A 16,494-nucleotide genomic window follows, 5' to 3' on the forward strand; every position below is an offset into this window, starting at 1 on the left:
AATATTTGACCTTCGTCAATATCTCGTTGGTCAGACACAGGTTCAAGGGATATGACATTCCCTGCAACTGACCCAACAAAAAAGAGGGCTATATGGAACATACCTATGGCACACATGGAGGACAAATATATGCAATGACCATCCTTTACCTGAAATGAAGTGACCACTGCATTCTGCCACTGGTTCTGAGGAGGAGCTTCCCCCTGGAATGCCATCAGAAACAGGACGATGGGCATTTTGCTGAAGAGCCAACTCTTCTGCAGGGGTTGGGTCTGGACCGCGTGGACCTCCACCTGTTTTTTGCTTGTCTGTCTGTCTTATTAGCTTTAAAATTAATGTTTTTTATATTATATATGATTCTTTATGTCAACAATTCTTTAAATAGTTATATAGCAATATTTACCAGTTTGAAGTATATTCTTGTACTTAACTTTAACCTGTTACCATGTTCTCCTTGTGCTCACGTTTGATCTGGAATTATGACATATTAAATAATAATTAATCTGACACATAGGAAATGAAACGCTGCATTCATTAAGTACAATGCACAGTACTTAGCATTTAATTCGTCGGCCACTTTTTGCCAGCCGTCTTTTCTGGTCTGGGCTGCTTTTGCAGTGTTACCCCGTGTGCATATTAAATCTTGACATTCTTCATGTCCTTCGAATAAAAGGTCTTGCGCCGTGTGTATGAAAAAAAAATGCGCCCGTTCTTTCGTTATTTTGTTACAGCCTACCAAAGACTTGCTGATCATTTTTTCTAGACTCAATATATATGGGCTTTTCAGTCAGCGCGGGCGCGCACATTCATCTTGTATGATTAGATCCAGCTAGACTAATCTAATACACGGCTGCGTTTGAAAAACCGACCTATCCTGGATGAGTGTTACCGGCATTAACTTATCCAAGATGAGGCACCTGATCTGGGATGATTTAAGCGACGTACGAAAAATACCCCCCAGATAAAGAGCCTTGAGCTGGAAGAACTTTTTGCCTGAGTTGAGCTGCAACAGTGAGGGAATGGGATTGCAGACTGCTTGTGGTGATTGACACATGTACAAAAACAAAAGACGCTAATGGAGAGGTGTGAAGGAATTTAAGGTGATCTGGGATTACTGATTTTTTTTTTTTTTTTTGTAGGATTCAGGTATTCTAGTGTTAAGATCTGTAAAACAATGACGAGGAGAACATGTTACTTTTTAAAATTAAGTAGTCCGTCAATCTGTCTGTGGTTGAGCTATTCCAGGAATCCTTAAAAAAAGCTGCCATCTTTTATATTAATCAAGTGTGTATGGTAAGCACATCATTCAAATGTGTTAGGAATGGCAGATTTGGAAAGTAAAAACAATACAAGTTATCCTGGGCAATTTAAAGACGTGACACAGTTGCCTATATTGCACTTAAAGTGCTGTTCAAATATACCTACACACCAAAAGTAAACTCAAGAAGATCTAGGTATTTATATTGATACAACAGTGTCATCTTCAAGACAGTGAACAAAGGATCATTTGCACTTGCACCAGTAGATTCAGAGATGGTTTCTGTCCACAGCTTGAGAGGTTACTAAACAGCCAGTCATAGTAATAAATATTGTATTATGTTCTTGCATGTAACATTACTGAAAAGCCAGTTGTAATAAGAAACATTGTACATGTACACTGTACATGAGCTTCTGTGTGGCACTGTGCCATGTAGACGTGATCTACAGAATAGTGGTTGCAAAAGAAAGATGAACTATTGGCACTCTATGTGAATGTTTTATGTTAGAACACAAGTCAATAATAATATTAAAAAGAAACAAAAAAACAAACAAACTTGTTTTACTGGTGTTTTTCTTAATAGGGCAGACTATAAACTTTTTAATCATCACTCATTTGCCGTAAAAATACATAAGATGTTTTTCAGTATAAAAAACATTCCCTCTGCTGTCTGTTTTCCAATCTGTCACCCTATGTCCACTGTCTCACAAACTGGTGAGCAACAGGATGATATATATGTTTAGAGAAGTTGTTTTTCTGAAAATGAGTTTCACTTGTTTATTATTTTGGTACACTTTACTAATCACGGACTGGAAATTGTCTTTTGTGTGACCTCTGGAGGTCAGAGCATAGGGTCCGCCATTGTACAGTTATGAAGGCTCCAATAAGTCTGGGTGGTATACAGCTAAAGGTCCTGTCACCCTTAGAGTACAGGTTAGTGTGGGGCACAACAAGATTGCCAGAATCGGAGGACCTTAATGGGCGAACAGGAGCATAGTGATGGAGAAGGTCACTGATGCAGTCTGGTGCAAGGCCATTTAAAAGCTTTGTAGGTTAATAATAGAATTTTATATTCAGTCCTTTAAAACACAGGAAGCCATTGAAGGCAAAGCTGGATGGGTGTGTGCGCGCTTTTTCTGGTTCATCTTAGGACTCCTATAGCACAGTTTTGAGTCAATTGGAGCTGTGATATAAGATTAGAAGCGGCACCTGCCAGTAAGGAATTAGTTATCGATACTGGATGTAATAAAAGCATGGACAAGTTTCTCGGCATTAGAAAAGGAGAGGAATGAGAGGACATGGAATATGTTGTGGAGGTGAAAGTATGAAAGTTTCTTAATGTGGTATGTGGGCGGAATAAGTGGGAAGAATCAAAAATGACACCAAGATTTCTTGTATCGGAAGACTGTCTGATGAAGTCGCCGTCAAGAGTGAATGAGAAAGAGCTACATTACATTTTAGAGCCAAAAAGATGCAAGTTTTGGAAAATACATTCAAAACAAACTTGGCCTTAAAGCAAAGTAAATTAACACACCTCTCTGTTATAGAAAAATTTGTCTGAAAAATTGAGGAATGTGGCACAACTGTAGTGTATAGCCTGGGAGTGGGGGTAATGCAGATTTATCTTAGAGTTGTCCTCACAGGTGGCGCAGTGGTAGTGCTGCTGCTTTGCAGTAAGGAGACTGTGGAAGATCGTGGATTCGCTTCCCGGTTCCTCCCTGTGTGGATAGCACTTTGAGTACTGAGAAAAGCGCTATATAAATGTAATGAATTATTAGAGTTCACAACTGAAGGAAACCGCTCATCTCTGAATGATATGCATCTCGGATTTCTATTAAGCAACATCTCTTATGATCCAGCAAGTTCACTGGTGGTTGCAGCTGAAATTATACAAGAGCTAAAGAAAAAAGCTTAGTGTATAGCAAGGCAGTCCCTTTTTCTTAGGCAAAATTCAAAAGTGTCAGAATCTGAGGTGAGGTTAATACATTTCCAAGAACAAAATGCAAGAGTATATAGTTATCTGTGGGTTGTTTGGATGATTACCTTTGTCCTTAGTTTGTATGTTTTCATTGAAGTATTTTTTTAAGTCGTATAAACATCACTAAAACAAATTCCATGCTAATGATGTTAATGCAATAAACTTTAAATGCCCTTAACCAAGTCAGTTCTAAGGATAACCTGCTTGTGTAAAAGGGGCTTAACAAATTTATCTGTTGAAGGCTGAACACTCTTAAATAAAGTCACCATATTTAGTAAACCTAAGTAATTTCTTTCACTGAGAATATTATAGTAATATGGAGATGTTTGCAAAAGGATATATTCCTTAAAGGACATTTTAGAATCAGCTTGTACGATAGTGCAATTTATTTAGTGTATACCGTAAATGTGGAATTTTGAATACATATTCCATGTACACTCAGCATGGAAGTTGTTTTTCCAGTCTTTGCTTTCAATAGTGACAAACACTATGTACATACATGTGCGATGGATGTTGAGTTCAGAGAAGCTCCTTTGCTTCAATAGTGCTTACTGATGGCTACAGTACTCTTCTCCCTGTGGCATTGTTCCAAAATTGAGTTAGTCTTTCTACTTGTCTCTGGACAGATGCTGCTAGTGTCAGCAGCCGCTTGTCTCATGGCTTTGTTTCCACATCCACCTATTGAAATGTCACACTCTATATAGAAAAAGATTGAAATAGTAGGTTCTTTCTCAACTTGTTAAACAGACTTTGAATCAAACATTTTATTAATGGAAAGAGATTAGAACTGCCCTTAGATTCAGATTTAGTTTGAAGTGTATTTCATATTTCTTTTAAACATTTTCTTCATTCAGTTTTAGATAGTACAGTAGCTGTACAAACAGAAAGGAAATCTCAGAGATTTATATATTGACCCAGACTTTAGTGAAACACTTTAACTGAACATAAATGTATTCCATAAAACACAATAATATACCAGTTGGCTTCCTTGGTGGCTGTTTTTTATATTGATCTGGAATAATCACAGAATATTTACTTTGACACTCTAGATTTTTCATGCGCAACATTTGTAAATTATCCTAAGTAAATTTATCAGCATTAAGATTTGTTGCACACTGAACTGGGTACATTTAGAACATACAAAAAGGTAAAAATATGCATTCTTCATATATGATTCTGTTCTGGAATGCTTTTTGTATTAAGTTCATTTTTCTGTTAATAGCAAATGTTGAATAATAAGCACATGTATTCTTTTTTCCCCCTACAGGTATGGAGTGAAGTGAACCAGGCTGTATTAGATTATGAAAACCGAGAGTCTACACCTAAATTAGCAAAATTGCTGAAGCTGTTACTTTGGGCGCAGAATGAATTAGACCAGAAGAAAGTAAAATATCCAAAAATGACAGACCTCAGTAAGGGAACAATTGAGGATCCCAAGTAATTTGAAAGACTGGTGCTGTAGCACTGTAGGACTTCAAATAAGGACATTTAAACTTATATTTATATCAGTCTATGACTGGACACTTTTTTTTTTTCCCTTCCCTTTTTTCCCCCTGGAGGGTGGTTCTTGGCAAAGGACTAAATTTACTGGTTAGTAATAGATGCTCTTGTTGTTTGACCGCCCATGTTAAAGACCAAAAATCATTTTCTCAGCGTTGCACAGATGCCGCAACTTTTTGGTCACAAATTCCTTTTTCAAGTATATTAAATGAACAAAAGTTCCTGCTTTTCGAGGAGAAAAGCAGAGTCCTCTTCTCCTTTTGTAATGTAATTAGTCTCCTGTACTTTTTTGGATTATATGTTTGTTGCTTTTGGATTTTATTGCAACCATTACGTATAAGACCACAATACCATTTCAGATTTCCAGAAGTGAACATAACTGTACATATGATACGAATGTATAAAATCATAGTAAGGGAATCTGCATCTTTAACAGTAAATTAATATGTTTTTGGAGGTTCACAGTGTCTTGTTTCAGAATGTGTGAATCACATTAATCTGGCAGTTTCAGGCATAACTATCACAGCTCATTTTTGTAAAGGTTTATTAGCTAATAAAAGCAAAATAATTGTCTGAAAGAAGGATAAAGGGTTTCATTTTTAAGAAAGTAATCTCATTTATCTGAGTTTACCATTTATTTTGGTAGACATTGACATTTATCATTTTGATTCAGTTGTGATTTGTAAGATATTTGAGATGTACATTTTGCTTAACAACTAACTCTGGCATGCATTTGCAATACTATATTGTATTGGCAAAATTCCTTCTTTTAAATTTGATTTAATTTTCTAGACACTTTCTAAAAATTTCCCTATATACTGTATATCTTTGAAGATAGTACTGTGGTAAGAGACATTACAGTCCTGCAGACAGATTTGCAATTTTAAATTAAAAATAGTTTGATGAAAAACTTCCACTATTACTGTAATAGGAATGTTTTGCTGTACATTAAAAATATAAACCAGTAAAATATTTCCCTCTAGTTAGGAGGCCCAGGAGAGCCATAGTGATTGCTAGTTTAGATTGCAACAAATGAATAAATTAATTACAAAAATTCTGGTTTGTCTTAAAAGAAAGCAAATGTCAATAAAATGGTTCATTGTGATTGACACATAATGAATAAGGTGCTCTTCTGCAGGCAATACAGTATCATTTGCCTGAGAGGTTTTACTACAGTTAATTGCCATTTAAGCTCATCTTGAACAGGAAAATATGTTCTTAAGTCAATCACTGACACTGTGTAAACATTTAACAATGGTTTGATCATAAGTCATGTTTTCTACTTTAATAAAGTTTGCTAAATGTAAAAATTTAACTGTATAGTATATCGAAAGTTTGAAGCTTGCTGTTTTGTTTTGGTTTTTTTTTTGCATTGGTTATTATTGAAGTAATCTGAAATGAACTACACCACAGTTGCAGTATTGGGCATCCTGTTTGCTGACTAATTTCTGGTAATGTAACATACTAAAAAGTGTAATAATGCAGAATAATTTAGAATTTAGTTGCAGTGAAAACATGTAGATCCTGTGGCTCTTCTATAAGTGTTGTGATTTCCACTGGAACAGAGGACAGGACTGTTAAAAGTTAATACATTATTTGACACAAACTGCGTACAGAAATGTGAACTGGAGTAAGAAGAATTATTTAAAAACGTTTTCCATACTTTCCTGTTTTGTACTTTTTTTATTTATTATTAGATAATTTGCAATGAATGTTAATGGTTTTGGTTTTTATTGCAATAAAATTTACCTACAATTTTACTATCTCAACTAATACCGTATAATACCAGATGAATACAGCTGCCTTTTTTCATTTATATGTTTCAAGTTTATATTTTGGTAAGTCAGTTTTTTTCCAGAAATACCAGGTCTTGCAGTAATGGCATTTATTTTTACAGGGGGTCTGGTTGTCTCTAGTAATTTATGACTATGCACTCTTGTTCGATGAAAGCTGTTCTTATAGAAAATGTTTCTAAAAAAATTAACATTTGTTCAGGACTAATGGTTGATTTCTATAGCTACATTTAATTTTACAAAGTACCTATTTGCCTTGTTACAAAAATTAATTTATTCTGTTTTTTTTTTCCTGCAAAATGTGATGATGTATTTTTTTGCAAAACTGAACTCTCCAGGGCCCAGTGGATTCCCCAGGCATAGAAAATAATTTTACACATTTTGTAAATTCTTACAATTTAGTGTTTCATGCATTGTGTGTTTTTTTTTGTTTTTTTTAAGACTAAAAATGATTATCTCTAAATATGTTAAACTGAAATGCTTATACACTACTGCATGCTAAGTATGTTCAGAACTGTTTTATTCAATTTCACTTCATAATCTGTGGCTGGGGTTTGCATCATTTTAAACAGTGAAAGTTGTATAAATTATTCTACTGTATATGGGCATAACTGGTGGTAGTAAAGCTCTTTTTTGCTTGAAAGAGTGATTTCTATTTTAACTTAATGTCCTTTCTGTAGTTTGTTTACAAGTTTTATCAAAGGCATTTTTATCTATTTAAGAAAAGATTAAATCTATTGTTTTTAGTTTGATAAAATTGACCAACTTCTTGCCTAGTGCTGAATATTTGGAACAGTAACTATGTAGTATATTTGCACATTGGTCTGTTTCCTTCAAGAAGACCTATTTGACTCTTAGGAAGGTAATTTATTTTAGTTTGATAAGGTGAAAACACATGTATCAATCATCAACTCTGAGAAAAGATCAATCTTAATGAGTTAATTGTTGGTGACTGTTGGATTTACACAAACAAGCTTCCCTCAGGTGTAACAAAAGCACCTACCTGAAAGATTTAGTAAAGAATTTATAATCCCTCCTTTCGACACCCAGTGTGTTCATAGTTCTAATAGTAGGCTGAAAAAGGGCTAAATGAACTGCCGAAGAATTGTGAATCTTTAGACCTGGTCGGTGCATTGTGAGCAATGCTGTTTACTATTTGTTTTTCATAATTTCAGATATACTGAAACTAAACTACCTGAAAAATCTGTGAAATGCCATTCATATTAACAAGCAAAATTATAGCCACTGATGTATAATAATCAGGTTTTTATTTGACTTGTAATAATGGTAGGGTGAGACTGGGGAAAAACCTGGCAATTTATTATAGCTATACATATTTTAATGTGAATTTTTGCCATGCATGGTAAACATGTAGTTCATTTGACTGATCCTCACAACTAAATAGTACTGTCCTTGTGTACCTAAAGAAATACAATTTTTTAGACTATAAAACATTTGGGGAAGTATATACCATTTGTTGATTGCTATTTCATTTTTTGTGTTGAATTTCAGGGGATAGTGTAGTAATATAATTCAGGTAATGTACTTTATTAGCATAACTCGGACACATCAAGACTTATTACCTATGAAAAGAACATCTTAACCCTCACAATGTCTTCATATGCTGACTCAATTCAACACCTCTTTGCAAGTACCCTGGATAATCAGGTATTTTGTCCCAAATCTATTTTATAATGATAATGATTGACCCATCTTAACCTATAGTCGTGGTGTTCCCAGGTTTTAGAACAGATGACATTTAGGATATTTTTAATGGATGTAAACAAACAGTGCTTTAAATGAAGAATAAAATCCAGTAGAAGTAGATAGATAACACTTGGTTTGTCCCAAGGAAAAATGTGGCTTTTACAGAAGTTCCAGAAATATAGGAAAGTGGTAGGTTAAGATTGACCCGAAGGACATGGCAGTGTTCAAAATGTGTAGCAGCTGAACAAAACTCTGACATTTGAAAGCTTTTTGTAAAGTTAGGGCACTTTATCAAAAAACTTAATGTCTGAGATGAAAAGGTGGCATTTACATAGGTAGTTTGTTCAAAACCCATAAAACTATCTGCAGTGAAACATTGTCACTGGTGACCCGAAAATGTGTAGCAGCTGTATAAAAATGTGACATTTGAAAACTTACATGTAATAAGTCAGAGCTAAAAAGTTGACATTGTGTTTTCTTGTGGGTTGTGAGCAAACATAGTTAACGTTTGTCTTTGCTGTCCAAGTATCGGAGGTTTCTATCATACACTTAAATTTTCAAGTATGTAAGAAAATAAGAAATTTGGCAAATGACAGGAAGCCATTCAGTGCATCATGCTTGCTTGTTTGTTTAGCTAATACCTAAGTGCCCCAATATTTCATCCAGCCTTTCCTTAAAAGTTGTCAAGGTTTCTGCTTCAACTACATGTCTTGGACTTTGTTCCAGAATTCCACAACTCTTTGCAGTAAAGCAGTGCTTCCTGGCTTCAGTCCTAAATGCATTTGCCCTTGTTTCTAAAATATTGCCTTTTATGCAATATGTATTCTTTTTTATGATCTTTATTCACAGTATATATTTATGGGGCTTGTGCAGATCTATTACAAAACACCTTGATATGAATAGTAGGACAAGCTTATTGGTAACCTCTTTTCACGTAAATATTCTGAGCTTTAATGTGAACCACTTCCTTATTCAAGGTTGATGAACTAGATTTTACTGAAGATACTTGGATTCAACCATAAGGATAGAAACATACTTCTTAACACCGGTTAATAGAATAAAAGCAAGTTTTGTGAGGGATATAGGAAACTTAAATTACCAAGGATTAGCTTGGGGCACCTTACAAAAATGGAAAACGGGGATTAATCGATAACACCAGTGACTGGTTTGAACAGCAAATGTGAAAACACAAGTGGAAGTCTGATATCTAGATTTCATATTTGGTAATAGGCATGATAGAATTGAGAGGGTTTAGGTTCTTGAACCATTAGGATATGGCATTATGATTTGATCATTTCAGTGGGACTTTGGTAGAGCATTTATATAAGAATAAAAACTGCCAGTTTTAGTAAGCCAGATTTCTAGTACAGTAATCCCCCCTCCATCGTGGGGGTTGCGTTCCAGAACCACCCGCGAAAGGTGAAAATCTGCGAAGTAGAAACCATATGTTTATATGGTTATTTTTATATTGTCATGCTTGGGTCACAGATTTGCCCAGAAACACAGGAGGTTGTAGAGAGACAGGAATGTTATTCAAACACTGCAAACAAACATTTGTCTCTTTTTCAAAAGTTTAAACTGTGCTCCATGACAAGACAGAGATGACAGTTCCGTCTCACAATTAAAAGAATGCAAACATATCTTCCTCTTCAAAGGAGTGCGCATCAGGAGCACAGACTGTCAGAAAGAGAGAGAAAAGTAAACAAATCAATAGGGCTGTTTGGCTTTTCAGTATGCGAAGCACTGCGGCACAAAGCTGTTGAAGAAGGTGGCAGCTCACACCCCCTCCGTCAGGAGCAGAGAGAGAGAGAGACACAGAGAAAAACAAACAATCAAAAATCAATATGTGCCCCTCGTGCTTTTAAGTATGTGAACCACCATGCAGCATGTTGCTTCACGTAACAGCTGCACAGAAGGGAGCAACATGAAGATAATCTTTCAGCATTTTTAGACGAGCGTCCGTATAGTCTAGGTGTGCGAACAGCCCCCTGCTCAATCCCCCTACGTCAGGATCAGAAAAAGTCAGCGCAAGAGAGAGAGGGAGAGAGAGAAAAGTAAGTTGGGTAGCTTCTCAGCCATCTGCCAATATGAAATCGTTGGCTTGGGGCACCAGACCCATTGTCCACAGAAATCCGCGAACCAGCAAAAAATCCGCGATATATATTTAAATATGCTTACATATAAAATCCGTGATAGAGTGAAGCCGCGAAAGGCGAAGCGCGATATAGCGAGGGATTACTGTATATCCATAAATGATAAAAATGATGAAAAATGTTTTTTTATTTTTAATAAATTTATTAAAACCCCAAGTAAACTTTTTTCACGTTGTCATTATTGGGTGTTGTGTGTAGAATTCTGAGGAAAAAAATGAATCTAATCCATTTTGGAATAAGGCTGCAGCATAACAAAATGTGGAAAAAGTGATGCACTGTGAGTACTTTCCGGATGCACTGTATGCTCAGAAATGCGTGTAAGCCATTTCTTACACATAAGTTGGGCTTTGTAAAACAACAACTTGGCATGAAAATGAACGTTATGACAAGTTTCCTACAGGAGGTATTTTCTGAAAAATAGGAAATTAAAATTATAAAATGAAAATGCAATTTCTTTTGCCATTTATTTTTCAAAGTCTTCGCACAAGGATGCTGCAAGAATTAAAATAAAATGAAGTAAAACCAGTTGCAATTTCGTTTTCCATACCACACAAGTCATTTGTGAAAATTTAAAAAATAAAATTAAATCACCCTTTTGTCATTTCATTTTCCATTTATTCTTTTCATTTTCTATACTTGTCTTGGAATGTCAGTGTCAGAATTAATCCCCCTTCAGATCTGCTTTTTCTTCATGGCAACAACTGCCAACACGAACATGAAAATTCAGTATTTCTTTCATATTTTCTTTTCAATAGATAGATACTTTATTAATCCCAAGGGGAAATTCACATACTCCAGCAGCAGCAAACCGATAAAAACAATATTAAAGAGTGATAACAATGCAGGTATACAAACAGACAATAACTTTATATAATGTTAACGTTTACCCCCCCAGGGTGGAATTGAAGAGTCGCATAGTGTGGGGGAGGAACAATCTCCTCAGTCTGTCAGTGGTGCAGGACATTGACAGCATTCTGTCGCTGAAGCTGCTCCTCTGTCTGGAGATGATACTGTTCAGTGGATGCAGTGGATTCTCCATGATTGACAGGAGCCTGCTCAGCGCCCATCACTCTGTCACGGATGTCAAACTGTCTAGCTCCATGCCTACAATAGAGCCTGCCTTCCTCACCAGTTTGTCCAGATGTGAGGCGTCCTTCTTCTTTATGCTGCCTCCCCAGCACACCACCGTGTAGAAGAGGGCGCTCGCCACAACTGTCTGGTAGAACATCTGCAGCATCTTATTGCAGATGTTGAAGGATGCCAGCCTTCTAAGGAAGTATAGTTGGCTTTGTCCTTTCTTACACAGAGCATCAGTATTGGCAGTTTCAATTAAGTTTGCACTACATACGTGCCAAAATTTAAACATAAACTCAAAATTGAAAAATCAATTGCAAAATCCATGTTTGGATTTTCATTTTCTGCCTGAAAAGCAAGGAGGCTGCAAAAATGAAGAGCCAAACGCAAATTGGCAATGGTGCCACCTGCTGCTTATTGAATTTTTTTTCCACTTTGCATTTTCATTTTCAAATTCTCACCATGCAAATTTATTTTAATTAACCCGGTCCAGAAGGTGTGGCTTCAACATCGGATTGACGCGTTTTTGGAAGGTACCGACAGCTTTTAATAAGATGGAAAGTGGTGTTTAAGAAACGACGTGACAGTTCATAGAGTTTCATATTACTTAGATGTGAAATGACTTTAGAATACATCTAAAGTTTAGATAGTTTTGGAGATGTCAAGCACAGAGGTAAAGGATGTTGTATGGCGGAATGTACGTGAGGCTGTACCTCGCCTAAACTCAGCATTAGTGGACACGGGGACCCGAGCAGAACCAGATCGGCTTGGGGTGAACATAGAAGTGATGAAGATATAAATGCTCTAAATATTGCGGAAATTTATTACATGACATGGTAATGCTTTATTTTACATTATGAGGGCGCTCCTAATAAAGCGATAACCCTTCGTATAGTTATAAAAATGTAAACATAACGTTTGATTGTGCACACCACCGGTAATGGAGATTAGATTTGTCTTTGTGGGAAATGAAGGCCATAGTTTCCTTTTTGTAGGGAAAATTACTTATCTGCAAAGTAACTACTTGACTCAGTCCGACACATGTACTTAAACGTGCAATAAAGTACAAGAACCTTAACATATTACGTGCATACTTTGGGCTAACATAACAGTACTTAATTTAAGACTCTGACAAAGCAGGGAACTGTTTTTACATGCTTCTTACAGCAGAGCGATTTAAAATGAACATAATTTTAATGCATGCACACATTGTGCGATTAGTCTGGAACACACTTTAAAAATGATTACCGTTGAATATTTCGATTTTTCAGTATGGCTAAAGAAAACACATCAGTTAAGTTAGCTGACAATATACATTCATTTGAGCTCGGCTGCCCATAGCAAGAGCTTGTAGCAAGGTTCGAGTTCCAGCCGCCACAGGAAACATGGCTATTGTGTTTGACAGCTTGCCTGATTGGCCTTTCGGAAACTCCGACAAGGCGCACTGTTTCTCTGGCCTTTATCCTTTATGGCGCAGATTCGTCTTTATCTCTTCTAGGAGAAGCAGACTAACTGGTTGGTTATGCATTGTGTGTTGGTTGGCTTCTTGGTAAGTAAGCGTAATTGATAGGATTGCAGTTAGGTTTAGTACATTACAGACAACTTGTCTTTCTGTCAGGTGATAGTGGGGACATCACAAGAAAGGAGGTATAATGAAATGCACACCCTCACACGTATGGTAATGGGACTGATAATATAAATATATAACTCCAAGAAGACGGTATATACTGTAGAATAAAGGACCAAATACTCAAGATTTGGGATGTTTAGCTCCGTATACTGCAACAAAAAGGTCAAACAATTGCAACAAATCATTAGACAAAAAGGGATGGGTGGACGGACATTTTAAAGAGCCGGACCGGAAATTAAATGCGTGGAATGCTGGGAAGACGTGGTGGTGGATGGGTAGTTGACGTCATCAGTGGGGGACCAGACAAGAGAAAGGGACCCGAAAGTGTTGTTCTCTTGGGTGTCTGGTTAGGATTATGGCGGCGGTGCTTTGTCTTTTCTACAGAGAAAGAAGAGAGAGAGAGGTTAGTACCCCGCCATTGTCCCCTGGCTCAACTTGTCGTGATGCGTTTCAGGTCCTTAAGCTGCTCCCCATGCGCTTGTGCGTGACATGACACCCCCCCCCCCCCCCCCTTCAGTCCAGACCCATCGGGTTGGGCGGCCCGAACCGAGAGGTTGTGAACCCAGGAGAGTGCATCAGTGTTGGCTTGGAGGTTACCCCGGCGATAAGTGACGGTGAACTTGTAGGTCTGCAAGTCCAAAAACCACCTAGTGAGCCGAGGGTTTGAGTCCCTGTGGAGAGCCATCCACTGGAGAGCGGCATGGTCTGTCACCAGGGTGAACTCTTGACCCAATAGGTGGTACCGCAGGTACGTTACCACCTACTTGATGGACTGGGCTTCTCATTCCACCACTGCATACCTTGTCTCCCGGTCGAACAGTTTCTGGCTGAGGTAGATCACGGGGTGCTCGACACCATCGATGCTCTGGCTCAGCACAACACCTAGACCTATGTCCGAAGCATCAGTCTGGAGGAGAAAAGGAAGAGAAAAATCAGGTGTTCTCAAAACAGGTGCCGGCATGAGGGCCATCTTTAGGTCACTGAATGCTTGTTCCGTCTTGCTATTCCACACCACATGAAAAGGGGACCGTTTCTTTGTCAAATCGGTCAAGGGTGCGGGCCTCTCGGAAAACAGAGGTATAAACCGGCGATAGTAACTCGCTAGTCCTAAGAAGGCTTGCACCCGTTTCTTGACTATCGGTTGGGGCCATTCAAGGATGTCTTTGATTTTGGAACACTGTGGCCTCACCATTCCCCCTCCTACCAGGTAGCCCAAATATTTGGCTTTGTTCAAGCCGAAGAAACACTTCTGGGTTTTTGATACAAAGCCCGGCTTTCGCTAGCGTCAGGAGAACAACGTATACCTGCAATACATGTTCTTCCCAAGTGCCGGAAAAGATGATCACGTCATCGAGGTAGGTGGCACAATAGGACTGGTGGGGCTGTAGCACTCTATCTACCAGACACTGGAAAGTCGCTGGTGCCCCGTGCAGCCCAAATGGAAGGACCTTGTACTGCCAGTGCCCACTAGGGGTGCTAAAAGCTGTTTTTTCTCTTGCGGATGCCGTTATGGGAATTTGCCAGTATCCCTTTGTCATGTCAACAGTAGTCAGATGACGGGCCGTTCCCAGCCTCTCGAGGAGCTCGTCTACTCGGGGCATAGGGTAGGCATCGAACTTGGAGACCTGATTGAAACGACCTAAAGTCGTTACAGAATCTCCACAAGCCTTCCGGCTTAGATACGAGGACGATAGGACTGGACCAGGGGCTTTGGCTTTCTTCGATGATGTCCATATCCAACATCTGTTGTACCTCTAGCTCAACCTCAACACGTTTCGCTTCCGGGAGACAATAGGGTCGTTCCCTGACTACCACCCCCAGTTCTGTGACGATGTTGTGCTAAATCAGCAAGGTCCGGCCTGGTGATTCACTGACCACTTCCGGGACCGACTGGATTGCACCCTCGAGCTCCTGTCGCTGGTGGGCAGTCAAATTGTAACCGAGGTTAAGGTTGGTTTTCTCTGAGAAAAGGGAGAGGGACGGTCCGGAGGGGTTTGGATCTTCCCTATCCCTCCAGGTTTTCAAAAGGTTTACATGGTACACCCTCTCGCTCGGTCGACGATTTGGTTGGAGCACCAAATAGTCCACGAGCCCTTTCCTCTCTTTAACCTCGTATGGGCCCTGCCAATGGGCCAACAGTTTGGAGTGTGAAGTGGGCACAAGCACCATTACGCGGTCTCCCGGCTGAAATTCGCGTTGGGAGGAATTGCTATTATAATTCCGGGCCTGCGCTGCTTGAGCCCTAGACATGTGTTCCTTTAGGAAGGGTCGGATTTTCTCTAGCTTATCACGTAACTGCGCAATATGTTCTAGGATGTTGGTGGAGGGAAGTGCCTCCCCTTCCCAACCTTCTTTTAATACATCCAATATGCCCCGGGGTTGGTGTCCATACAGGAGTTCAAAGGGGGAAAACCCAGTGGAGGCCTGTGGCACCTCCTGGTAAGCGAAAAGCACTAGCGGTAAAAGTTGGTCCCAGTTCCTACTGTCCGCACTGACTACCTTGCAGAGCATCTGCTTCAGGGTCTGATTAAAGCGTTCCACCAACCCGTCTGTCTGGTGGTGGTAGACTGACGTCCTGAGATGCTTAATGTGGAATAACTTGGCGACTTCCCTGAACGTATCTGAAGTAAAGGGCATCCCTTGGTCCGTAAGGACTTCTTTAGGTATGCCTACTCGGGGGGGAAAAAAGACCTACTAGTTCCCGTGCAATATTTTTTGAATTGGCAGCTCGCAGGGGAACTGCTTCGGGTTATTGAGTTGCATAAATTGACCATCACCAATATATATTTATGGCCTTGAGTTGAAGGTTCTAGGGGTCCCACTAGATCAACACCGATCCTTTCAAATGGCATGTCTATAAGGGGAATCGGGATGAGAGGAGCGCGATCCCTCCGGGGAATCTGACGTAGCTGACAGACTGGGCAAAAATGACAGAAACGTCGGACCTCCTCATTGATCCCGGGCCAGTAAAACCAGAGTTTCACTCTCTCTAGTGTTTTTTCGGCCCCGAGGTGGGCGCCTAGGAGGTGGACATGCGCTAGTTCACACACTTAACGCCAGTAGGTCCGTGGGACTAACAACAATTTCCGCACCTCACCTTCGTGTTCCGCAACTTGATATAACAATTCATTATCTAATACAAAGTAAGGTCCCGGTGGAGTGGAATCAGCTGACAATATGTCATCTGCGGATTCGATAGCATTCCAAGCAAAATTTAGGGAATCATCGTTCCCCTGTTCTCTTTTAAAGGACGCTGGCGTAGAGCGAAACTGATATTCCACGCTGGCGAGCGGATAGGGGTTAGCACTGCTCCGACCCGGAACCTCCTCCGTTTGTACTTCCAGGTCGAGGTCCGTCACCGAAGAGGGCTCCCCCAGACCGTCTACGTCAATAGCTGCTGA

General features: G+C 39.1%; 1 protein-coding gene across 1 annotated transcript in view; it reads left to right on the forward strand.

Annotated features, from left to right (window-relative positions):
* The window catches only part of LOC114659264 (glucose-induced degradation protein 8-B homolog), a 28,434-nt gene extending 22,709 nt beyond the window's left edge, over positions 1 to 5,725 (forward strand). The window contains exon 5 of the mRNA XM_028811654.2: positions 4,504 to 5,725. Within this exon, the coding sequence (XP_028667487.1) occupies positions 4,504 to 4,677 (174 nt within the window). The 3' untranslated portion in view covers positions 4,678 to 5,725. The remainder of the gene's footprint in view (positions 1 to 4,503) is intronic.
* The last annotated feature ends 10,769 nt before the right edge of the window (positions 5,726 to 16,494 follow it).

This window comes from Erpetoichthys calabaricus, chromosome 10, assembly GCF_900747795.2.
Source record: "Erpetoichthys calabaricus chromosome 10, fErpCal1.3, whole genome shotgun sequence".
NCBI lineage: Eukaryota > Metazoa > Chordata > Cladistia > Polypteriformes > Polypteridae > Erpetoichthys > Erpetoichthys calabaricus.